Here is a 26,981-nt window from a genome sequence, read left to right on the forward strand (position 1 = left end):
CAACTTCATTTTTCGATGTAAAATTAAATTTGCAATCAAAAAGTACTTTAGTGAAATTTTGATAAAGTGCACCGTTTTCAAGTTATAGCCATATTTAAGTGACTTTTTTGAAAATAGTCGCAGTTTTTCATTTTTTAAAATTAGTGCACATGTTTGCCCAGTTTTGAAAAAAATATTTTTGAAAAGCTGAGAAAATTCTCTATATTTTGCTTATTCGGACTTTGTTGATACGACCGTTAGTTGCTGAGATATTGCAATGCAAAGGTTTAAAAACAGGAAAATTGATGATTTCTAAGTCTCACCCAAACAACCCACCATTTTCTATCGTCAATATCTTAGCAACTAATGGTCCGATTTTCAATGTTAATATATGAAACATTTGTGAAATTTTCCGATCTTTTCGAAAAAAATATTTTCAAAATTTTCAAATCAAGACTAACATTTCAAAAAGGCCAAACATTCAATATTACGCCCTTTTAAAATGTTAGTCTTGATTTGAAAATTTTGAAAATATTTTTTTCGAAAAGATCGGAAAATTTCACAATTGTTTCATATATTAACATTGAAAATCGGACCATTAGTTGCTGAGATATTGACGATAGAAAATGGTGGGTTGTTTGGGTGAAACTTAGAAAACATCAATTTTTCTGTTTTTAAACCTTTGCATTGCAATATCTCAGCAACTAAAGGTCGTATCAACAAAGTCCGAATAAGCAAAATATAGAGAATTTTCTCAGCTTTTCAAAAATATTTTTTTCAAAACTGGGCAAACATGTGCACTAATTTAAAAATAAAAACTGCGACTATTTTCAAAAAAGTCACTTAAATATGGCTATAACTTGAAAACGGTGCACTTTATCAAAATTTCACTAAAGTACTTTTGATTGCAAATTTAATTTTACATCGAAAATGAAGTTGAAAAATTTACGACAAAATTTCGATTTTTGAAAAATCAGTATTGATTAAAAATTCATAACTCGGTCAATGATTTTTGCACAACCTGAAATTTCTGAAAAGTTGGCATTTTATGTCCTCTAAAACATATCAAAAAAAAAAATTAAAAATAGTGTTTTTGTAAATCAAGTTTTAGTGATAAAAGTTAAAAAAAAATCAATTTTTTACCGTGTATTTTTTCCAGTGTAGTCCGTATCCATACCTACAACTTTGCCGAAGACACCAAATCGATCAAAAATTCCTTCAAAAGATACAGATTTTGAATTTTCATACATCATTTTTGTATGGACAGCTGCCAAATTTGTATGGAAAATTATATGGACAAACTAATGATGCAAAATGGCTTCTTTGGGCATACCGAAGGCACCAAAAAAGTTTCAGTCGGATTAAAAAATACAAAAATTAAAATTGAAGAAAAAAGACCGATTTCGTAGAGAATTGCTCAAATGTCCTAATTGTAACCATTTTCGAAAGCATGAAAAAAAAAAAGATTTAATAATTACACTTCGTTTGCATCAACATTTTAAAATTGTTCCAAAATGTGACCATTTACCCTACACAGATGCATTAGGCCGCTCAAGTGATAGTCCAAATTGGTCGCCGTTGCGGTGTCGTCAGATTGTGTGTGTGTGTTTTTTTTTTACTATAATGTTTATACTATAAAGTTGATGACGCATGACCGACGATGCCCGGTGATATTAAGTCACACGACGTAGTACGACGATTATTAGGCCAACAGGTAGTGTGATTTACCACGTTGAATGATATTTGCGAAAGAACTTTCGCTACCAATCAGCAGACGGACATTCGCGCGATTTGCGAAAGAACCGACCGTTTTGAGTCGCTATTATTGATGTTTGCTCATCAATTAACACCAGACTGGGTGGGATCTTTTTTGTTTGATGGTTGAGAAGTTTTTGCAAATTGAAATTTAATTAATAGATTTATACGTTAATTTTAAATATTTTTTTAAATTTTTCTTTAAATTATTATAAAAGAAAAGAATTTAAACCCACATATCTGTGAAAAGATGGTCAATAGTTAAACAGGAAGTTTGTTTCAACATGCTGAGCGGTGATTTTTTCTGCAGCTCCAAGAAACGGCGAGGTCATTGAATTCCGTTTTCTTAAGCATTCATAGTTTCGCCAGAAGTAAACAATGAGTGATAGTTATTTCTATGCTGTTGACGTTACAATTAGCAACAACTCGAGGGCAAAGTTTTACAAAAAGACCCAAGAACTAAATTTTGTTTAGGTTATTTTTCGGGGAATTACCAGGATCTTGGACACTTCAAATAATGGGGGAATTTTTCAAGCCATCTTGTTGACCTAATTTATCATCATAGCACAAGTGCAAAGTATAGTAGATAGTTTGAACAACAGTTTATAGAGGTACTGCTTATCACAAAAACAATTGAGCTTAAGGTGAAACAAGACGCTAGTTCTTAGACAACTTCTGTTCAACTTTAAACAATTTCTGAACTCGACAGATTACTCGTTATCGACCTATTTATCGCCTAAATAATAATACGTAAGTTACGTTAGTACCTTAAAACTGCGTTTGAAATCTCGAGTTGTGGTGAAGCTGCCCTTTTAGCATCTAACATTCCTGACTCCTTCCCCACGAGATCTACAAACTGACATGGTGGGCGCCGTTAATGATCAATGCTATTTGCACAGAGATCAAAGTTTTGGTGAACTTGGTGTTCTAATAAGGGATAAGGGAAGCATATCACTAGTTCGCTGATGCGCACACACTTAGATTTTTTAACCGAATTCGGTAAAGTGAAAACTACCGAATTTGGTAAAATTTTAACGAAATTCGGTAATAAAGTTCATTTTTGTTCATTGTACTACCGATTTTCGGTAAAAATTTATTCATTTCGACGGATACTCTTCAGCAACGGAAAATTAATCATCCGTTCAACAAAGTTTTACATTTTTAGCTTATTTAATTATTTATATTATGTGTAATGTTGCGTTAGCCCAATAGGTTAGTTTCAAGTAATTATGAGCAAATCCATGCCAAGGGTTTGTTCAAATATTACGTCCAGAGATTTTCGGGATTTCAAAAATTCTGTAATGAAATTCATTATTGTTCATCGTAAAACCGAAATTCGGTAAAATTTTGTTCATTTTGACAGATGGTTTACCGATCTAAACTTAACCGATTTTTTTTTCGATATATTAAAATGTGGTCACGGTCAGAAACAAACTTGTAGGAAATTTGACGGACTTTCTGAAAAAAAAATACACTGAAAGAAAAATACACACCACTTCTATGCAGGGTGGCCACTCAAGTCGGGAAAAAGTTGGGAATTCGCCAAAATTCGCAAAAAATTGCGAAAAAGTCGGGAATTTGTGATTTTTTGTCAATAAATCTGAAAAAATCGGGAATTCCAAGCATTCTCGTTTGAATTTTTTTCTAAAACTTGAAAATTTTTGTAATATTTTTTTACATTTTCAAATTAAATTCACTTATTTTTTTTTCCTTGGGAACTTCCTTCACATTTTAGGTTCCTTTCACTATTTCAATATATTTGATAATGAAACGGCATAATCAATATTGAATGCATTTGACATTCATGATAGTTTTTGATGAATCAAAAGATTTTTATTATTTTTTGTTTATCAAACAAACTGTCGAGGATTCGATTTTATTTTATCACATTGATTGAATATTTGAAAAAAAGATTTCAACTTGAGTTTGGAAATGTTTTTTTTTGCGGTTTAACTAAATTCATTAAGACATTTTCAAGATTTTTTCTACATATCGTCGCCGTCGTGCTAACTTGTCGTACGTACATTTTGGGCCAAATTGAGTTAAGAAACGCCATTTTGTGCATCTCACAATGCCACATCTTTTGACCTTCTCAGATCCCCAAAATTCGATTTCAATCCTAAAATATTCAATGAAAACCAAAAAAGCTTCGAAATTTTTTATCACTTTTCATATAAAAGAAGCTTCAATCTTGTCGTGCTATCTTGTCACTCCCTGAAAATTGATGTAAGTGGGACAAAAAGGCCAAAGGGATTTCAGGTCAGGATGCGTTTGTCGCAAGTACAAGCTAGACTACCTTAAACATTTGTAATTATAACTCGGGACTCCAGCAACCAACTTCAACCAAACTTCGATAAAATGCACGGAATGATCAGCCAAACAAAACGTGTTTGTTATTGTTTACATTGCGTGCTCTCGTTTTTGTTTATTCAAGCTCAAACATTGAAACGCGTTTTTCTCGGAACGTCAAAATAGCGGATGCGACAAGATAGCACGACGACGTCGATATTTTCCTCTAAAACTTTTTTGAGAGTATGGGTAAATTACTAAAGCTTGATCTTTAATTAAAAAAAAATGTCGTTTTGAAAACATGAAAAGAATATTGAGATTGCAAAAAAAAAAACAACCAAGAAACTTTGATTTAAGTTATTGCAAATAAGTTTAAAGAATTTTTCTCTTCAAACATTTCACATAAAATAAGTGATAAAATATAAAATTTATCAATCTGAAATTTTTGATGAAAAAAAAATATGAATTGCTTAAATAATGACAACTAGATAAATTAACAATGTTTTAAAAAATTTCACAGAAAAAAATACAAAATTAAAAAGGAAACTTTGTAAAAATATTTTTGTTTAAAGAATTTCCTGGATGTTTTAAGCGTTCTTTGATTTAAAATAAAACAGAACTAAGAATAACGTTTTATATTCAGTTATCTTTGAGTTTTTGCCATTTCCAGTTCAAACGAAGTCAATTTTCAAAAGATTAATTGTTTATGTTTCTACTCTGAATCAAAATAATCAGTGCTTCCATTCTAATGTATTTTCTAACAATAAGTCAACTTTCTGATTCTACGAAAATTGCCAATAGTTTGATTTGTTATAATAAACTCAGATGCTTTTTCGATAGTTGAAATATACTTTTTTTATTACGAGTTTTTTTTTGTTTGAAATCATTCTTTAGATAAGAAATGCCTATTATTTTAATTTCTGGAAAAGTCGGCAATTTCAAAAATGGGATTCAAGTGATCACCCTCAGTTTATACTTTTTTTTTTTTGTTTTTGAAATTACAAGCCAGATTTTCAACATTTCAACAAAAAAAAACTATAGGAAAATGCATTTAACAATGGTAAAAAATCACATTAAATAAAATTTGTACCAGCCTTATGACCCCTCCGAAAACAGCCCAAAAATGAGAGGGCAAAAAATGTTTATTAAAAAATCTTCAAGCCTTTGTTAAGGAGAAGGATAGAAATAGAAAAGCTTAAACCTAAATCACCGTTTGTTGTGGTCTTTTGACGTTGGACAACTTTGCTGTTCACCACATCTTATCCGTTCTAGATGTACTTCATCATCAGCTCACTGAGAGCTTGCATAGGTCCTGCCTTGTTCCGGCAGGCACGAAAGCGCAAAGCATCCAGCGAGAGCGAAAAACTCGAGAATCTTGGGAATGCTGTCTTGACTGTTGGAACGCTTTCTTCTCGTCCTTTTTTTCTTGCGCGACGCAGCCACGATAATTCGCCGTATGATTTCCACCACAATTCACGCACTTGTCTTTCCGTGAAAGACTGCACTTTTGTGAGTTTGACGACATTTTACACACCGGGTGGGGGATTGCAGTTTCTGGAGCCGTGTACGATTTTTTGACAGCGGTGGCATTGGGCTGGCTCGGTCAGATTATTCGTGTTGAATCGCCACGTCTCAAAGCAGCGGTCCAGTGCTTAAATCCGCCGTAGGTCGTGGATTTTGACGGACCCACCATTGAAGTACACCTACGAAAGGACCTTTATCTCCCGATGATTTGCTTAACACTCTCCATGACGGAGATAGGACGGTTTGGATATCCCTGAAGGAGGATCTTTACTGGAATCTTCTCTGCAGATTTCAAATCTTGAGGTTTCGCAACTTCAACTTCTTCACCACCTTATCGAAATTCAATTAGTTCAGTGTAATCACGCCAGTACATCAACCACGTCCGCCAAAGATTTCTCAAGGGATTGTGATACATCACCCTCTGAAGCAAAACCCGCAAAATGTTCACCTAGTTAAAAATTGTATTCATAATACAGAAGTGTGAATTCGCCCATAAACAGAATAAGCCAAAAATATGTACGAGCTTACCTGAATTTCTAAAGTGTCCCCTTGTCAGAGGCGAAAGTAATGGAATATTCTCGTAAATTAGTTTAGTACATACAATTTAAATATGTAGCGTTTCTACTTCCTCGCGTTCGCCGCACTCATCATCCGGTGCAGCTTCATGTGCCGATCGAGGACGTCCTCCTTCTCAAATACCTTGCCACACACGTTGCACGTGAACGCCGCACTCTTGCTCGTCTGGTTCGAGCTTTCATCGTCTTCCTCTTCGCTTTCGTCATCATCATCGTCGTCGTCGTCCGATCCCAACTCAATGACGTCTTCGTTGCCCAATCCCAGCAGCGGATCGGCATTGTCCTCCTGCATGGCCACCGGTCGAGCCGATTGTTCGTCCTCCAGCGGATTACCACCGCCGCCTCCCCCCTTCAGAATCGACTCCGGCTTGACGATGATAAAGTCGCCGTTGATGTTTCCACCGACGGAAACCTGGCCATCGCCACCCGGCTGCTGCTGCTTCCCTCTGGCCGGACACTGGTGCTCGACGAGGTGGCGCGCGTTCGGGAACAGCCGCGGACAGGAGCCGCACTTGACGACCTCGCGGTCGCAGTGCACGTACTGCCGGTGCAGCATCAGCGTTTGGCGCCGCCGCAGCACCTTCCCGCACAGGTGGCACTTGTTGACGAGGCCACTCTTGTTGTCCGAGTAGTGGTCCGCGTGCTGGTCAAAGTGGCGCTCGAGCGCGCGGAAGCTGTCGCACGTTTCGCCACACTCGCTGCACTCGGTCAGCTGGACGACGGAATGGGTTCGCAGGTGGACGTCCAGCGTGGCGCGGATCTTGAAGGCGGCCTCGCAGAAACCGCACTTGTGAAAGGGGGCTTGCGCTGGCGACGGTTGGTGGGGCGTGCTTGTGGCGCTGGCTGGCGGCGTGGAAATCATGGTGCTGTTGGCGCCGGAATAACCTCCGGGAGAGTTGAACGGCTCGGAGGGGTTGCTGGAGGGAAGCGGAGAGGAAAGTTTGAGATTATTGTAACTCCAAGATCGGTATTCTAGATCACTCTGGAGGAGCCATTACTAAATAGACTTCAAGATCTATATTCCAGGACACTTTGGAAGACGCAGAACATCCCAAATGTTTTCCAAATACTTCATAGTGATACCAAATAGTCCCAGGAACATCACTGAATATGAACCTCCATCGAAATCATGATAGAATCATAATTGTTACGGCGGTAGACTCCGAGATCTGTATTCCAGGACACCCAAAAAGACCCAAAATATCCGGAAAGAAAACCTAAGACTCCATAGTGATGTCAAAGCATCCCAGGGACGTCACTGAATATGAACCATGAATGAAACCTTGGCAGAATCGTGCTGTTACGGCGGTAGACTTCAAGATCTGTATTCCAAGACACAGTGGAGGACCCAGAACTTCCCAAAAGATATTCAAAAAGTTGTTATTATTGACAAAAGGTCTCAGGGACATCACAGGATATGAACCTCCATCGAAATCTTGATAGAATCGTGCTGTTACGGCGGTAGACTCCAAGATCTGCAATCCAGGACACTTCAGAAGACCCAGAATGTCCTGAAAGTGAACCTAAGATTCCATGGTGTGGTCAAAATGTCCCAGGAACGTCACTGAATATGAACCTCCATCGAAATCTTGGTAGAATCGTATGGTTACGGCGGTAGACTCCAAGATCTGCATTCCAGGACACTTCAGAAGACCCAGAATATCCTGAAAGAGAAACCTAAAATTCCAAAGTGTTGTCAAAAGGGCCCAGGAACGTCACTGAATATGAATCATAAATGAAATCTTGACAGAATCGTGTTGTTACGGCGGTAGACTCCGAGATCTGTATTCCAGAACGCTTTGGAGGACCCAGAACATCCCAAAAGATATTGAAAGAGTTGTTATTATTGCCGAAGGGTCTCAGGGAGATCGCTGAATATGAACCTCTATCGAAAATTTGGTAGATTTGTGGTGCTACGACGATAGATTTCAAGATATGTGTTCCAGGACACTTTAGAGGTCCCAGAATATCCCAAAAAAGGTCCACAGAGTTCATAATGTTGCCAAAGGGACCCACGGACATCACTGAATATGAACCCCCATCAAAATCTTGGTAGAATTGTATTGTTATTGATGTAGACTTCAAGATTTTTATTTCAGGACATTTTGAGGATCTAGAACAGCCCAAAAGGGTTCATAGTACTGCCAAAGAGCTCTTGAAATCTTGCTGGAATCGTTTTGTTAGGACGGTAGACTCCATGATATTTATTTAGAACGCATTGGAGGACCCAGAACACCCAACTGATATCAAATTACAAGCCAAGACTACCCCCCATCCAAACCCCACCCAGAAACTCACCTCCTCTGCCTGCCGCGCTTTCCCGGCTTGATGTTCATCATCGCCATCAGCTCGCGGCGCTTCGTCTTGATGCGGTGCACCTTGGCCAGGTGAATCTTCAGGTAGGACCACGACCGGAACTGGTCCGGGCACATGTGGCACCGCATGGCGTTCACATGGCAGGAATGCTTATCGCCGGGTCTTCTCATCACGGGGCACTTCTCGCACGGCACCGTGAACTCCTCCGGATTGTCGTTCTTGTGGGTCGCCTGGTGGGTGTCCAGGCCGACGCGCGAGTTGTACTCCTTGAAGCAAACCTTGCAATTGTAGCGCTTCTTGACGAGCTTTCGCTTCCCAGTTCCGGCCCATTCTTCGGCGGCCGTTTCCGCCTCGAGCAAGCTCTGCCGGGGTGGTCTGCCGCGGCGTGGCTTGTTCGGCACCGAGCCCGATTTGTCCCAAAAGGCTTCCTCCTTTTGGGGCACGAGCAGGTCTTCCGGATCGTCCGGAGCAAAGCTGTGGTGGCCGGCTAGTGAACCGTTTCCATACTCGGACCGGTAGTCCATCATCGATTCGTCCCCATGGCCGTCGTCATCCTGGGCCATTCCGTGGCTCTTCTGGTACCGGTGGATCAGAATCTGCGTGCTGGTCATGCACGTGTCCCGGAAAAAGTGCAACTCCATCAGCCGATTCCGGCACTCGTGGCAAAAGTCCGTCGAAATCCCTTCGCTCTTCGAGATGGTCACGCTGGTAAACTGGAAGAAGATATCCGCCAGGTTGTCCTCGAACCCAGACACGAGGTTCGACTTGTCCGTACTCAGACAAGATCGGCACACGTGCACAAACTCCTCCACCGGGCTGGCCTGCATGTGGTCCGGATATTCCGGCATCAGCTCATCTCCGTTGGTGCTGTCCATCGGCAGGGTCATCTCCTGCAGCAGCGACGAGTCGCCTTCATGTTCCAACCTGCTCAGATCACCCTGAACGCTAATCTTACTTTCATTCAGCGTGCCCGGAACGTTCCGCGACGGACGCACTCCAAGCCGCAACACTCCGGACACCCCCAGCGTGATAAAATCGTCGTAATTGGCCAGATCCTTGGCCAGTTCAAAGTGCAGCTCGCAAACCGCGGCCGACGGTCGGCTGTTGACGGGTGGACCCTTGGTCAAACCCATCAGCTGGAACCAGCGGGAGCGCTCGGGTTCTTCGGGAGGAACGGGGAAGAACAGCATCGACGAGTGGTCATCGTCGCGGGCCATGGCACAGCCGCGCACCAGGCAGCGCACGTTCGGTTCATCGTCAAAGTCGAAGAGGGGATCCACTGCAAGAAAGAGGGGTAAGAAAGGGCAAAGTTAGTTGGAGTTGCGAAATCAGTTTTGAGCTGTGATGTCTAAAAAAAAATTGGGGTTTGGTTTGGTTCTTCAGGAAATTGATGAAACTCTTAAAAATCTGCTAAAAAAAACATTTGATTTTTTGTGCTAGGTTGTATTTAATCCAAGAATCCGGGATCTTTGGAAATTATGCGTAAGTATTTTTTTCAAAAGCAAGTTGTATACTGAAAGGTGCATGTGCTAATGTTACAGGCATGACCAGTTTGACAAAGAACATTTCCAATGATTTTTTTTTTTTGAATAGGTTATATGTTTATATGAAACACAAAACAAAAAACTCTAGATTTTTGCCATAGTCTCATACCTCATTCAGCCAAAAAAACATTGTTTGCAAATAAAACAAATAAAAAATTAAAAAAATGTAATCAAATTATCTAAATTTTTACTATTCCAAAATTTAGGAATTTCAACTTCAAACATTTTTAAAAAGTTTTTTTTATTAATAGTTTTAACTCAGATTTTTTTTTTCAAATAAATAAAAAAATACTGAAAAAAATTTACAATTAATTGTAATTTATTAAGCATACACTGTATAATAATTTTGGGACCACTGATCGGAAAAAAACCTACTTCTTAAGGACGTATTAAGTAGGTATTAGACTACGGCAAACAAACAAACAAACTCGCACATTTTGGCAGCTTGTCTGCATTTTTTGTTCGCCTTTAGGCCGATGCAAATATTTAAAAAAGTTTTTGTCCCTCGGCCCTGGTAAAAAAAATATAAAAATTTAAATAACAAGCCATAATCTTCACATTTAAATGAAAAAAGTGTTTTAAAATGCATTTTACACTAGTCCAGTTGTTTTGCAATCATTAGTTTTCAAAAAATCTAAGATCTGACAAAAACAAAAATTGTATCGAAAAAAAAAAGATTTTGCATCGAAAATTTTCAAAAAATCTTAAGATTTTTTAATAAACCCAAACATGCTAAAAATGATTTTAAACGCAGGAGAATGTATTTTAATTTGATTTCAGCTGGTTGCCCTTGAATTTTCATTGAAATTTTGAAGTTTATTTTTTTTGCCCCCTGATTTTTCGGGCCAATTTTGAAGGGGGGGGGGGTGACAAAAACTTTTAAAAATATTTGTACCAGCCTTATTTTTTTGCGGAAACTTCTGCTTGCAAACATTTAGTCTTCTTTGCGAGTTTGCCGCAAACAAGTTTGGCAAACTGTCAAACGCCGAAATAATTCGAGTTTGTTTGTTTGTTTGCCATAGTGTAATATTTCCTTATGTAAGCTTTTATATCATTTTGTTTCATGCGCAAGGAGAAAGGCACCAATCAATAATTATTAGGATTAGGACTGTTTTTTTTAAAAGTGTATTTTTTATATATATTTTTTTATATTTTCAAAAAATAAAAATATAATACTTAAGAAAAGGGTCATTTTTGCGGGTATTTCAAGACATTAACCGCTGGGTGCCCGAATCCCAAATATATATAAGCTTGATTGGTTGCGACAGGACCTGGCGCTTTGACTTTGAAGTTTGAATGGGATTTAACCCGTAAAATCGGTGCCTTTTGGTTTTTGCCAGTTTTTGAGCACCTTAACGATTTTTGCATTTTTCAAAAACCTTATGAGCTCATAGTCCTTGTTCCATGGAACAACTTTGCTGAAGAGTGCGAAAAGATTCGTTAAATATTAAGAATGTTACAGAATTTATAACACCATTTCTGCATTTCCTTTAAGGTTTTATTTATATTATATTTATTTCCATTTTGTACAATTTTCATAATAAAAAAAGTATTATTGCTCTTTTTTTCCAAAATTACGAATACACAATACAATGAGTATAAAAATCCAATTTTTTGCGTTACGTATTAATAAAAGCCTCTCTTGTCTCGGAATTTGCAAAATAGCTTTATGTGCCCTTTTCAAATGTTGCTTCAGATGTTGCCTCGGGATCTTCAAAATCGATGATTATCCGCCCTTTTCTCGTGTTGCTCCAGAATTCTAGCAAAACATAGTAATAGGACCTCGAATAGGACCGAAGCCGAAGTGTAAACAAAGAGTCTATCCCCTGCTCGTTCCTAATGTAAACCTCAACTGTTCGAGCCAAACATTTCATGAGGGCACAAAACCAAAAATCGCGATTCGAGAAAAATCGCTGGCAAAAAGTGGACAACTTGATTCAATTCCTATTTAAAAAGAAAGCTTGACTAGTGGTATTTTTACTGATGATACGATAAAACACATCATTATCCTCAACTCTGCTTTAATGCTCATAAAACTCATAATTTTAGAAAATCTTGTTATTGGGCCCTTTTAACTTTCCAAATGTCACTCAGTCGCCAGCCGGCGACAAGTTAAGACGTGTTTTGCTCGTGTTGTCATCTCGCGTGCTTGGAAGTTTTTGACAGATGGAGGTGGAGGGATCCTCCGAGGAGGAAGATTTTCGTCCCGTCCGCGGGAATCGAAAGCGGAAGAAGTCCAGCGAGGTCACTGGAATCGGCATCGAAGGAGAAAAATTTGAGAAGACCCTGCTCAACAACAACAAGTTCAGCCCGCTAGCGGATAACAAAAACAACAACAATGCCAGCCCAGCAGGAGGAGGGGACGCCCCGGCGGTTCCACCACTCGGCCAGTCGGCAGGTAAACAAAAGCAACCACCTTTGGTGGTGAAGAACACCACGGATTTTTACAAGCTCCTGGCGATAGTGGAAAGTTGTAAATTTGCTTTCAAACCGATTTACAAACTAACCCGATTTGGAACCAAGGTGACCTGCTTCTCTGTCAAAGATTTTGACAAGTTGCAAGAGCTACTCAAGAAGAAGAAAGTGGAATTCTACACCCACGATCGGCGGAGCGAACGAAATCATCGGGTGGTTCTTCGTGGTTTTCCTGATGAACTGAAACCGGACGAGGTCAAGTACCTTCTGAAGTAGGATCTCAAGCTGGACGCGCTGGAGGTGCATATCATCAAGCGGAAGGAAAAATCCACCGTGGACGAAACTCCGTACATTGTGGTCTTCCCCAAGGGATACACCAATCTGAAGAAGCTCTATGCAATGAAAGTTGTGGCAAGCACTATCATCCGGTGGGAGGCCTACCGGAACAAGCGGCCGAACGTGACCCAGTGCAGGAACTGCTTGCAGCTGGGTCATGGAACCAGGAACTGTCACCTGAAAGGCAGGTGCAACAACTGTGGGGGTCCCCACAAGACGGACGAGTGCAAAGTCGAAGAAGCCGAGCCGAAGCGGTGTGCCAACTGCTCTGGAGCCCACGAAGCCACGGACCGCAGCTGCCCTAAGCGTGCGGACTTCATCAGGAGGCGCCAGCAGGCGTCGAAACCGAAACCGCCGGCAAGGAAGGCGGAGAAGCAGAGTCCAGCAGTTCCGGCGTTTACGCCGGCGGAGTTCCCTCCGCTGCCGGGCGCAGTTCCGGACGGAAAATCCAAGGATCGCCCTCGTCCCGCAGGAAGTAGCCAAGGTGGCCCCCGAGACGGTGGAGCCACGGAGAAGGAAGCCGGGGAGGTACTCTACAGTTCGGCTGAGCTGTGGGGCATTTTCTCCGAGTACATCGGCAGGTTCAAGACCTGCAAGACCCGCTCGGACCAAGTAACCCTCGTCAGTTACATGATCTCCAAGTATGGAATTTAAGGAGTTTTTTATTAGTTATTATAAATTGTTTTACTGATCCTCGGTCCCAACCTGGTCACAGCACCTAAAAGGACCTAATAAAAATAAGTTAAGAAAAAAAAAACTTTCCAAATGTTGTTCATAATGGGCCCTTTCTAAATGCAATTTCGAAGAGAACTGAAAGGGCACAAAAGCGCTGCCACCTGATTGTTGTTTTTTATTATGTTTATAGGCCTTTTTGTATAATTAGAAATAATGAGGAATTCAGCGGAAATGTTGATAATTGGTGAAGTTTTGTGATCGAATGGTGTAGATAAGGTATGTGAAACATAAAAATTCTTCAGAAGTGTACTGAACAGCAGCCGCGGGCCGTATTAAATATTGTATTTCAACGAAGTTTTTTTTTCTGCAGAAATCCTTGGTGAAACGTAAACCAAACTTTGTTTTGAAGTGAATTGGTGTTAAGAATGTATGAAAAGTTCACTTTATAACATAGAAAGTTCCTTAACCACGAAAAACTAACGAAAAAGAAAAGATTCCTTTGTGAACCATCATTCAGTGAGGTACTCCTGGATTTTAGCTCCTGAAAAGTGCTTAAAAAGTGCAAAAATGCCTCAGGGCAAGAAAAAGAGGCGGTCCTCACCAGCAGGATCGGCAGATTTGAAGAAGCTAAAGAATGCCGAAGCGCTACCTGCAAAGCCAGGCAGTTTGAGCAAGGACGCTCAAGATTCGTCTGCAAACCAGTTCGCTACCCTCCCTGTGGACGTGAGCGAGAAGGAAGAATTTGAACGACGGGAAAAGTTGCCACCCATTTTTGTGAAAACATCGTCATCGGACTCGGTGCGAAAGTGGTTGACCGGATTTATCAAATCTGGTGCTTTACGAGCTTCCATTCGCTTGTGTGCTGATGGACTCAAAATTCTGCTACCTACCAGAAAGGATTACAACTACGTTCGGGATTTCCTGAACAACACAAAGATTGAATACTACAGCCATGACGATCCAGGTAAACGCCCCATGAAACAGGTCCTCCGAGGCCTGTACGACATGGATGTGAGTGTGCTGAAAGAAGAGCTCAAAACTCTCAAGTTGAATGTGATCAAAGTCTTCAAGATGACGAGACACAACAAGGACATCAAGTATCGTGATCAACTGTACCTGGTTCATCTCGAGAGAGGATCGACAACGCCGTCTGAGCTGAAAGCAGTTCGGGCAATTTTCAACATCATCGTGACTTGGGAACGTTATCGCCCAGTGCACCGTGACGTGACACAATGTTCGAATTGCTTGCAGTTTGGACATGGTGGAAGGAACTGTTTCATCAAGAGTCGTTGTGCAACCTGCGGAGGTGAGCACAAAACTCAAGCTTGCGAAACAATCAACGAGAACATTGAAGCCAAATGCTTCAATTGCGGTGGCGACCATTCTACCAAGAATCGAAGCTGCCCAAAACGAGCTGAGTTTGTGAAAATTCGGCAGCAAGCGACGACGAGGCACCAACCAAATCGTCGCAAAACACCACCAACTTTCACGGGCGTGGATTTTCCTGCTTTGGCGTCACCAGGAGCAGGATCTACTCGAGTGGTTCCAAATCTGCAGCCATTGCCGTTGAATCAGCGGCAAAGAGTTGCAGAGCATACAACACCTCCTGGCTTCAGTCAGCAACCGAGGGAAAACCAACCAACATCAACGGGTGAAGGCAGTAGTGACCTGTTTTCACCACAAGAACTTCTGAACATTTTCATCGAGATGACAACAACACTGCGTGGTTGCAAAACTCGCCAGGAACAAGTAAGAACTCTTGGAGCATTCATCTTAAAATACAGTTCGTAGTTTACTCGTTCTAGTGATTTTGAATATTTCAATAATTTTTTTTTTTAGTTTTAGGTTAGGATTAGTTGTTAAAGTGATTTTTTTCTTTTTTACCCAAATGTATTCAATTCAATGCAATAATGTAAAACAATTTGAAGCAAATAAATAAATGTGAGCAGTTAATAATAAAACGAAAAATACAACAAAGATGAAGAGCATTAGGCCATACCACTTATCATGTAAAATAAATGTAATTATTATAAGAATGTTCAATAAAGACATATTTAATTTCAAAAAAAAAAAAAACGAAAAAGAAAAGGGCACAATTGAACTTTTTTTCTGGTTTGGGGTGAACATTGTTATGTGCCCTTTTGTTTTTTTTTTTTTCAATAGGAAATTTTTTGCTATCAATCTGATTCTTGGAGGGCATGTAGGGAGTGTACTGATGAATGGAATAGTGGAATAATCCCAAATGTTTACGTTTTGGTTTTGTGCCCTAATGAAATGTTTGGCTCGAACTGACGTGAGCAAGATAGACTCTTAGTTTACACTTCGGCTTCGGCTCATGGCCTATCTACAATCACTTAGCTTAGAAAATTTCACTTAGCTTAGGAATTTGAATCAATGGAAATGAATCTGAGTTTCTACAATGGAAAAGTAATCAAATTAGAAACTGACGTTTGGTTTGGAAAATTTCAAAATCTACGGTAAGTTGACGTTTCCATATCAAAGGTAAACAAACAACTGCATAGCAACGTATATCAGCCCAGCAAGTTTTCTAAGTTGATTGTGGATGACGAACGTAAGTTGCAGACTTTCCTAAGTAACTACTTTACTTAGATGTTCTAAGCTAAGTGATTGTAGATAGGCCATCATTTACATGGTTTTGCTTGCATTATTGGTTATCAATGGGAGCGTTCTTTTATTACGTAACGCACAAAAAAAAAACATTTTTTTGCCCCCTTGTCCCAAATTTAAAAATGGTGTTTTGAAAATGGGGTCACATATTCACATATTCAACTTAAAAAATTGGCATTTTTTATCTTAATAATGAATTCAAACAAAAAACAACAAAAAAAAATTTATTGTTTTTAATTTGAAAATTGTACAAAAATGACCAAATTATTCAAGAGTTAGAAAATAAATTTCAAACAAGTATGCTTGTTATTCCCGGCTCTTTGACAAAAAATCACAAATTCCCGACTTTTTTCACGGCGTGTTTTCTAGAACAACCTTATCAGGAAAAAATAGTCATCGCTACTTTCAAATGTGTCTTATAGGAAATTTTCTCAGCTTTCCAATGCTTCTAAGAGCGAAATGTTTCATCGGGAAATTCCTGAGATATCTCTATTTTATTGTTTTTGGTTTTAAATTCCTTTATTATTTATTGGAAACTTTTTTTTTTTTTTACAGTCCAGGAAACTTGTCAAATGATGTGTTTCATGTGTCTTTTACTCATCAAAATGTGCAGAATAAGACAAAAAAAAACTTTGTAAAAGGTTGCAAACTGCTAAACATTTTGCAAATCATGTTTTGTCTAAGTTTTTGAATATATGGGATTTATTCAGAAATTAAAATCATAAAACAGTGTAAAAATATATTTTGTACAAGAATTATTTGATAATTACATATTTTTTGTGTACAAATAACACGTGTCTACTCTGATTTAGCTTGTTCAACCGAAACTATGGCAGGTTTGTGATTGTTAATGGTATTATTGAATTTTAGTGAATAAATTTGATATTTTCTTAAGCAAACATTAACCTGGAACATAAATACAAATATGATTTGAAATCGAAAATATACTACATATTACCGTAGCAAGCTTCAAAAGTCATATTTTCATCAGTATAAAATAAAAATTAAATTTTATAAAATGTTTTCTGTTGAAAATGCACTTAAAAGTAGCACTTAAACTCGAGTCTTCCAATTCAGAATGCTGAAAACACCGTCACAAACATTTTTTTTTGTTTGAACAAAAATTAAATATTTTTTTAACAAAAAAAAAACAAACAGAAACTTTGTTATCAAACTATTTGAAAAAATATTTTTTATAGATGAGATTCAAGATGAGAGTCTTATAAACTTCTAAAATATTGCTAATCATTTAATCATTTAATACAACAAAAAACTAAAAAAAATCATTTCATACTGATGAATAGTATTTCTCCTAAAGCTCGCAACAGTAATTTGCAGTTTAATTTCTAGTATTAAACATGTTTTGTATCCATGCAACTGTTTAGTGTTTGATTAAGGAAATATTATATTTATTCATAAAAATCTTGTAATACCCTATCAATCTCAAACCTGTAGAAATCGGTTGTATCAGCTAATTCCAAGCTGGATTAGAGCAGACCGGTGTTATTTGTACACATCAATTATGTAATAATTTATTTGTTCTTTTAAAAATAATATTTCAATACGATTTTATTATTTTAATATTTGAATAAATCCCACATATCCAAAAATTCGGTTAAAACTTAATTTTCAAAATGTTTAGCAGTTTGCAACCTTCTACAAAGTTGTTTCTTGTCTTATTCTGCACATTTTGATGAGTAAAAGACACATGAAACACATAATTTGACAAGTTTCCTGGACTGTAATTTAAAAGTGTCCAATTAATAATCAAGGATTTTAAAAGAAAAAACTTAAAATAGAGATATTTCAGGAATTTCCCGATGAAACATTTCGCTCTTAGAAGCATTGGAAAGCTGAGAAAATTTCCTATAAGACACATTTGAAAGTAGTGATGACTATTTTTTCTCCTTAAGGTTGCCCAGAAAACACGCCGTGTTTTTCCGATTTCCCGACATGAGTGGCCACCCTGAAAAAGTAATCAAAAAATGTTTGTTTAGATTTGTTGGTGTAGTATATTTATCGTCATTTTTTTATAATTTTTTTAGACACTCCTCGATCGAAAAATGAATTTTGAATAAAATTTCCAAATAATAGGTTAGGTTGTTTACAAAAATTATCGTTCTCGTTATTCACATTTTGTGATCATATTTTCCCATATTTATTACCAACACATTTTTTCTCAAAATAGGTAAACTGTTCTTTAACAACCTCGCACAAAGTTTTTTTTTGCAGTTCTAGCTGAAAGTTGTTTAAAAAATTTAAATTAACTTTAAATAAAAATGTTTTTTTTTACCATCTGGCCTCATTTTCAACTCGCCAAAGCCAACAAAACGATATTTTACGCCAACACTGAATTGCATCATGTTTTCAACGCCATGAACAGAATGAAAAAAAAATCGTATGAAAAAACAGCAATAAATTTTTCAGCTTGTCGACGCCATTTTGACCTGGAATTTTTTCACCACAATTTTTTCATGAAAAAAGCCCCTTTTTGCCGTGTCATTTTCCTGTTCCCAACTGTTTGTCTCGCATTTCGTCTGTCTCGACAACAAAAACGTCCCAAATCCTTCGAAAACAAGCTTATCCCGGTCCCGAAAAACGCCGTCCAACCCCACCCTCCCCTAAGCCACCACCACCAACCTTCTTCCGCGGGTGCCTTTGCCGCCGCTTTCGTCGCCGCCCGCACGTAGGGCCGTTTCTCGTAGACCGCCCCGGTGTCGCTCCCCGTCAAGGCCGGCGGGCCCGTTCCGTCCATGTACAGCGTCGGCACCCAGTCGACCGAGTCGGTGTCCGCGGACCGGGCCGCCTTCCCGCTGACAAAGTGCCGCCCGCAGACGAACGCCCCGGACGAGGCTTCTGCCATTTTTCCGCCGATGGCCTCGAGCCATCGCTGGAAGCGCGGCCCGTTCTTCTTCGGGAACTGGTGGAAGGAGATTTTGTCCTTGCCGTACCGCGAGCAACAACCGGGCACGCAGCAGAACATGGTGCAGGGAACCGACTTATCGGGTATTGATTTTTTTCGATTTCTTCGGGAGGTCACTTGGCAAAAAAAGAACACTCAAGAATGCGCGACGCGACAACAAAGTGGCACGCAAACAACGGGACACGACTGCCGCGATCGGTTGCTGAACGGCGAATGAAGAAGCAAAGAGTGCATCGAGCAAGACTGACAGTTGGGCGCAAAGTTTGAGAAACGGAGGTGTGCACGAAAATCCTACCCCTCGGTGCGATGTTTTTTCTTTCGCGCAAACTCGAACCCACCGTGCGCGCTCGTCTGTCACTTTTTTTTCAAAACAAAATCGAACCGCAATTTTTGACCAAACCAACAAACAAAACTGCGCGTGTAAAACTAAAACGCGCTTTATCGAATTTAGTTGGGCTTCTTTCGTGTTGTTTCCCGATCAAATTGGTGAGTTTTGACGTGTTGTAAGTCAATCAATTGATTTTGAAGCTAATTAAACTGTTTTGAGCCAGCATTCCCGGAGCCATGTTCGGCGCGCAAACTCTGGGCGGCGCTTCCGCCTTTGGAGGCACCACGGCGGTGGCCCCGGTCAACCCGATGAAGGACTTTGAGGTGACGTCCCCACCAGAGGACACCGTGTCGGCGATGGAGTTCAGTCCGGCGACGTTGCAGCAGAACTTTCTGATCGCCGGCAGCTGGGACAGCAGCGTGCGTTGTTGGGAGGTCGAGCAGAGCGGCAAAACGGTCGGGAAGTCGATCAAGACGATGGGCGGACCGGTGCTGGACGTGTGCTGGGCGGACGATGGCAGCAAGGTGTTTATCGCGTCCGCCGATAAGCAGGTCAAGTGCTGGGATTTGGCGTCGGACCAGGTTGTTCAGGTGGCCCAACACGACGCCCCGATCAAGACGTGCCACTGGGTCAAGGGCACGAACTACACCTGCCTCATGACCGGGTCGTGGGACAAAACGCTGAAGTTCTGGGACACGCGAACGCCCCAGCCGATGATGTCGATCCAGCTGCCGGAACGGTGCTACTGCGCGGACGTGGACTATCCGATGGCCGTGGTGGGAACCGCCGGACGGCACGTCCTCATCTACTCGCTGGAAAACAAACCAACCCAGTACAAGCAGCAGGAGAGTCCGCTCAAGTACCAGCACCGAACGGTTTCGATCTTCCGCGACAAGAAGAAAACCCCAACCGGATACGCGCTCGGTTCCATCGAAGGTCGCGTCGCCATCCAGTACGTGAACCCGATCAACCCAAAGGACAACTTCACCTTCAAGTGTCACCGCTCGAACGGTTCCTCCGGCTATCAGGACATTTACGCCGTCAACGACATCGCGTTTCACCCGATCCACGGCACCTTGGCGACGGTCGGTTCGGACGGAACGTTCAGCTTCTGGGACAAGGACGCCCGTACCAAGCTCAAGTCGTCGGAAGCGATGGACCAGTCCATCACCAAGTGCTGCTTCAACGCCAACGGGCAGATCTTCGCGTACACCGTGGGGTACGATTGGTCCAAGGGTCACGAGTACAACAACCCACAGAAAAAGACGTACATCTTCCTGCGCTCGTGCTACGAGGAGCTTAAGCCGAGGGCGACCAGTTAAGCGCTTACTCTGTTTTTTGTAACAATTCATGCTAAGATTCAATAAAAATCCCAATTTCAAATCGATTGAAAGTTTTGTCGTTTTGTAATTTGTGTAGGTTCTCTTGTTTTTGTAAATCGACTTATTTCTTTGTATTTTTTTTAATTGGGTACTAATTAGTAGAGAGCCTGGATCTTATTAGAGAACGGACATCTCAAACCAAAAGTACCAATCGAAGCACGAGAACTGTCAAACGGAGGTACCAAACGAGCATAAGACAAAGGATTTTGCTCGATTGGTACCTCCGTTTGACAGTTCTCGTGCTTCGATTGGTACTTTTGGTTTGAGATGTCCGTTCTCTAATAAGATCCAGGCTCTCTACTAATTAGCCCTTTGTCAATTTTTATGTCCAACGGTGAAAACCACGATTAAAAATTAGGTCTATTCCCGTACTGCAGAATTCTGCAATTCTGCACAAAAACGGCAGCAGAGCGTTCCCGTACTTTTCTGCAACAAAAGTAACTTTTATCTCAGGTAGAACTTCTGCAGTGAGAGAGGTAGAAGTTGCAGCAAAACCGTTCCCGTACTTTTCTGCAAGCTCTCTCTTCTCTTTCTTGTTGAAAAGTTACTGCAATTTGGTGTGATGGATGTTGACTACACGCTTACATAAAATGAGCAAGTTTTGTGAAATTAAGCATTATTATAAGTTGTAATTATAGATGATTTTGGGGTAGTTTTTTGATGTCTGGTTTTATTGAGAACGATTTTTTTATGTTAACGATTTCAGGCTTAGTTCAAACAGCACGGCTAGTACCCCAACAAAAAATTGTACAACAAATCAAATTGTTTTTAAAAACTTTCAAAAGACACATTTCTTTTGAGTTTAATAATTTCAAATAAATATTTGTTTAGGAATAATTTTTGATCTTCAATTGTTTTTTAATATACCTCGGAATATACTAAATATGTGTGTTAAATAACAGGTAAATTTAATTGGCTAATAATAAATTATACCTTTAACGGTGTTACCAATTTGTATTCTTATATGAACCAAAAAACAAATGTTATTTTGTCGTAATTAAAATTCTTAAATTCTTAGATTCTTAAGTTCTTAAATTCTTAAATTCTTAAATTCTTAGATTCTTAAATTCTTAAATTCTTGAACTTTTAATTTCTACGCCACTTTGAATCATATAAATACACATTTTTCGAAGTCATATTTTAGGTTAGAAACTCAAATTTAGAGGATTTAGAGATTGGAAATTTTGACTGTTCCTATTTTTTTTATATTTGAGTTTTAATAATTTTGATTTACAGAACTTATTCATTTTACTTGTATTTGAAATTTTAATTTCTTTAAGTTTCTATCTTATTAGGGTATTTTAACCATTAGTGGACCCCCTTGTAGAGCCGACGCGCATTTTTCACAATTTTTCAATATTTTAAGCACTTTCTTATAACCCTTTGTACATAACAATGAAATCTGAAGTCTTTTGAACACTTTTGACTATTTGTTTCATCAGTAATTTGTTTTTGAGCAGAAAAATAGCCATTTGAAAAAAAAAGTTTTTTTGCCTGTTATGGACCCCCTTTTCCTATAGTGGACCCGGGTCCATAATCCGATTGTGGACCCGGGTCCACTATAGGAAAACTATTATTTTTATACCAAATTAAACCGATATTTGGTGTTTTGATGCTTGGTGGAGGTCTTATGATAGATATAATGAATAAAAGATGGATTTTCTATCATAAACAAACATGTTTTGTTCACAAATTTGGCTTAATACAAAAAAAAACTAACGGACATTTAAACACATTTATTTCCGAAAAAAAAAACAAAGAAAACGTTTCAAGAACAACTGTCAACAATAAAATGATTAAAAAAAGTAATTTTGATGCACATTTTTCATATCAATTACATAAACAGTTGACCTAAACAAAACAATAGATTTGTTTACAGTTACTGATAAAACTACGCATGTTTATTTTCAAAAAATGTTTTGTTATTGATTTATTCTTATAAAATATCATTTCAAACATTGATTATGATGCTTCTTTTAAGTACAATTAACTATAGTTTGTTATTAGTTATGATTTCTTACGGCTTCAGCATTTTTGATACTTTTAACATGAAAACAGCTATATTTATACTCATAATTGAAAAAAATATACAATTAGGTTGAGTACAACAAGCGTTCAGTGTGTGTTTAAGAGAAACTTTTGCTTAAGTACACAGTTTTCTTCATTTTTGAAGGTTAAATTAACAGGGGGGCCACTTTTGGAAAAGTTAGGATTTTCGTTGTCCTATATTGGACCCCCCTAATTTTTGCTTGAAAATGAGCAGTTCTTCGCTTTATTTTAGTATAGTTCCTTAAACTTACATTATTTTGACTTACTGAAGTTAAATAACCAGTCAAAAAATGATTGTATAATTAATTCAATCATAAAATAGAAATGCTGTTTTGTTGTGAAAATGCTAGTGGCCATGTTTGATTTCAGATGTCGAACTCAAAACACTTATTTTGGCAAAAAGGACAATTCAATGTCAGTCAACATTGTTTTAAATGATGCTGAACATGCCAAATAAAAGATTTGTAGACAACAACACGCTTGAAATTGGGATTTTATTGATTTTTTCATCAAAGAGGGTCCACTATAGGAAAGGGGTCCACTAATGGATAACGTACCCTATTTTCAACTGTAGCTTTTGAATTTGTTGCGAGATTTGTTGTGTTTTGATCTCATAAATATAAAAAGGTGCAGTGGTAATGCTACAGGCATAACCATCATGACGAAGAACTTCGGACACAAAAGTTAATGATTTTTTTTATAGTTTTATTATTTGCGTTTCTTGGCCACAAAATCAATCACGAAACGGTTATTTCTTAAGATCTATTTATTTCTGCTCTAAGATCTTATGGTATTTCTGCTCTAAGATCTTATGGTATTTTGACGTTGGATAACGTCTAAAGTTTTGAAACGCTTCACAGCTAATCGTAATGTCAAGATTTTCGTGCCAGTTGATTTGAAATCATTTCATCAATTAAACTTTTGGCATCGAACAATTTTTTAGAAATATTTTGAATTAATAAAAAACCATTATCAGGACTCCAATTCATTACAGAGAGCCAGTCTGAACCATGTGTTAAAGATTTTCTTTGCGTCACAACAAATTTGAATCACATTAAACGATTTATTCCCACACATTACAAGACTTTTTTCTCGTTTTGACGTTTCTACGGCGTTCTCTCTGCCTTCCTACGGCATTCGCCACCTAGATTTCTTCGTTCCACGAAATCCCAAAACGAAAATCTATTTCATTTGCGTACTCAAATCACTCTCGACAGTCTACGAGGAAGGGACGACACAGCGGCAACAAAGATAGCTGAAGGCGGAGAAGCATCGCGGCGAAGGGCAGACCGAACCTGGAAGGGTTCAATGTTGTTCGCGATGGGGAAATGTTTTGGCAAGGCTCTTGCCAGCCATCGGCGACAGCCAAGTAAATTTCAACAGCAAGCATTAAAAAGCCCTTTTTAGGGCTCAAATTGATTACGAAAGAGTTATTCTCAATTTCAATAATTTCGCAATTATCGATTTATTACCCCCAGCGATTTATTACTCATATTGCCAAAAAGTTCAATATGGTATGTCAGAGACATAACCGAAAGAAATGAATGAGTTTTTGGATTGCTAGTGAAATCTGAAATTGAAATTGAAATTGTCCTAAATGTTCCCCCAAGGTGAACTTTCCATGAGGGCACCGGCAACTCCAGGTTGTGGCCACTACTGTCGAAATGGCCATTTGCAGGTTCAATATCAAAACAATGAATTTTGATACCCATATTGCAACAACCCGTATGTTTCGGTTAATGTTACCCTGGGCTCAAGAGGAACCTGCTTTGAGGGCACCGGCCACTCCAGGTTGTGGCCACTACTGTCGAAATGTCAATTTTAGTTCAGTATCAAAAACCATGAATTTTGATACCCATATTGCCACAACTCGTATGGTTCTGTAAATGTCCCCCGGGCCCCGGGAGAACCTGCTTCGAGGGCACCAGCCAGTACAGGTTGTGGCCACTACTGCCGAAATGCCATTTTCATGTTCAGTATCAAAAACCATGAATTTTGATACCCATATTGCTAAAACTCGTATGGTTCTGTAAAAGGCCCTCCGGGCCCCGGGGGAACCTTCTTTGAGGGCACCGGCCACTCCAGGTTTTAGCCACCACTGCCGAAATGGCCATTATTATGTTCAGTATCAAAAACCATGAATTTTGATACCCATATTGCCAAAACTCATATGGTTCTGTAAAAGGCCCTCCGGGCCCCGGGGGAACCTTCTTTGAGGGCACCGGCCACTCCAGGTTTTAGCCACCACTGCCGAAATGGCCATTTTTATGTTCAGTATCAAAAACCATGAATTTTGATACCCATATTGCCACAACTCATATGGTTCTGCAAATGTCCCCCCAGGCCCCGGGGGAACCTGCTTTGAGATCACCGGCCACTCCAGGTTTTGGCCACCACTGTCGAAATGGCCATTTTCATGTTCAGTATCAAAAACCATAAATTTTGATACCCATATTGCCAAAACTCGTATGGTTCTGCCCCGGGGGAACCTTCTTTGAGGGCACCGGCCACTCCAGGTTTTGGCCACCACTGGCGTAAACAAAATCTTTGAACGGATTGGGGGAAGCTTCCTGGCTGACCCCGCTGTGCATCCCGGGGCCGTGACTAATTACACGAGCTCGTAGTAGATTCGTTGTACTAACGTTGTACTACTAGGTTAAACGATTTTACTCCACTGCCTAAAAGTTGCCTCCGCTGGCGGTTTTGCTCGTCCCCGGGTGTATCTGTAGTTGGTCGCAGTCTTTGATGGCCTTTTCAGGTGACGAATTTAGATACATCAATCGAACATCCGTGGAAGGAAACTCGACGCATCGAACCCAATCAGCGTGTACCATGAAACGGGAGTGTGTATGTATGGTGTGTCATTCTACGGCATTCGCACACAATTTGCCCTCTTCGGTGCTGCTCTCTCTCTCTCTCTCTCTCTCTCTCTCTCTCTCTCTCTCTCTCTCTCTAGAAAATAAAGGTAATTTTTCAGAAGAAATCCTTCTCCGGAAGAGAGAATTTGGGGCTCTCTCTCTCCCTGCTGCTGCTGCTTCACCCGTCTGCGGCTCAGATATTATGAGCCGACCCGACTTGTTCAGCATCTCGGTGGCAACTAAGTGGAGTGGAAAGGGTAGAACGGTTTGCTTCTCCTGCGGTGCAGCGGTTGTTCTTCGTTGTTTGTCCGTTAGGCTGCCTAGGGAAATTTTCGCCTTCTGCGCCCTCTTCTGCTGCAGCTGATGTGGCCTCGACGACGATCCAAAAATTATGAGCTGAAGCACTCACACACACACATATGTAATCGCTCGTAAATTTCGAGGTGATTCTGATAGAGTTATCTAAGCCCGCTCTCACGCACACTAGCACGCCATTTGTTTTGCTGGACTGTACAAAATTTAACCTCAATCTTTTTCGTGTACGTACACGCAATACATACGCACGTAGATAACTCTATTCCGAGGCTGGATTTAATTTCATTTCCGTTTTGCGTAACCGTGCAGCAACATTACAGAGGAGCAGCTACATTTTGATACCTTTATTGCCCCAACTCTTATGGTTCCGCCAATTTCAAATTTCATGTCCAGTATCAAAAACCCTGAAGTTTGATACCCATATTGCCCCAACTCTTATGGTTCCACAAATGTCCCCTTATCGGAACATCCCCGGGGCCTCCGGCCACTCTAGGTTGCGGCCATTACTGCCAAAATGTCAAATTTCATGTCCAGTATCAAAATCCCTTATGTTTGATACCCATATTGCCCCAACTCTTATGGTTCCGCAAATGTTCCCTTATCGGAACATCCCCGGGGCCTCCAGGTGGTGGCCACTACTGCCAAGCGCTTGGTGGCGCTTGCGAGAGGAGCTGAGCTCCTCTCGCTTCGGTGGTAGACCACCGACTGAAGCCAGCCTTCCGATTTCCCATGGTTTTGTAGCGAAGCGGGAAGGCTAGTTGCTGAAGACGCCACCTAGTGGCGCTTGCGAGAGGAGCTGAGCTCCTCTTCGATGATAGACCACCGACTGAAGCCAGCTTTCAAATTTCCCGTGGTTTTGTAGGGAAGAGAGAAGGCTGGCGCTCGCGAGAAGAGCTGAGCTCCTCTCGCTTCGGTGGTAGACCACCGACTGAAGCCAGCCTTCCGATTTCCCATGGTTTTGTAGCGAAGCGGGAAGGCTAGTTGCTGAAGACGCCACCTAGTGGCGCTTGCGAGAGGAGCTGAGCTCCTCTCGCTTCGGTGGTAGACCACCGACTGAAGCCAGCCTTCCGATTTCCCATGGTTTTGTAGC

The 26,981-nt window shown here is 40.1% G+C and overlaps 2 protein-coding genes across 2 annotated transcripts; one reads left to right on the forward strand and one right to left on the reverse strand.

Annotated features, from left to right (window-relative positions):
• Positions 1 to 5,988: 5,988 nt before the first annotated feature.
• LOC6046950 lies at positions 5,989 to 19,180 on the reverse strand. Its single transcript, XM_038255014.1, has 3 exons — positions 18,677 to 19,180; positions 8,421 to 9,717; positions 5,989 to 7,039 (listed from the first exon to the last, which is right to left on the reverse strand). Exons 1-3 carry the CDS (start codon positions 19,017 to 19,019, stop codon positions 6,169 to 6,171), a joined length of 2,511 nt encoding a protein of 836 aa, XP_038110942.1. The 5' UTR covers positions 19,020 to 19,180; the 3' UTR covers positions 5,989 to 6,168.
• Positions 19,181 to 19,311: 131 nt separating this feature from the next.
• Positions 19,312 to 20,680, forward strand: LOC6046949 (mRNA export factor). The gene is made up of 2 exons (XM_001864033.2): positions 19,312 to 19,445; positions 19,511 to 20,680. Exon 2 carries the CDS (start codon positions 19,524 to 19,526, stop codon positions 20,607 to 20,609), a length of 1,086 nt encoding a protein of 361 aa, XP_001864068.1. The 5' UTR covers positions 19,312 to 19,445; positions 19,511 to 19,523; the 3' UTR covers positions 20,610 to 20,680.
• Positions 20,681 to 26,981: the final 6,301 nt, after the last annotated feature.

Source organism: Culex quinquefasciatus, chromosome 2, assembly GCF_015732765.1.
Source record: "Culex quinquefasciatus strain JHB chromosome 2, VPISU_Cqui_1.0_pri_paternal, whole genome shotgun sequence".
Classification (NCBI taxonomy): domain Eukaryota; kingdom Metazoa; phylum Arthropoda; class Insecta; order Diptera; family Culicidae; genus Culex; species Culex quinquefasciatus.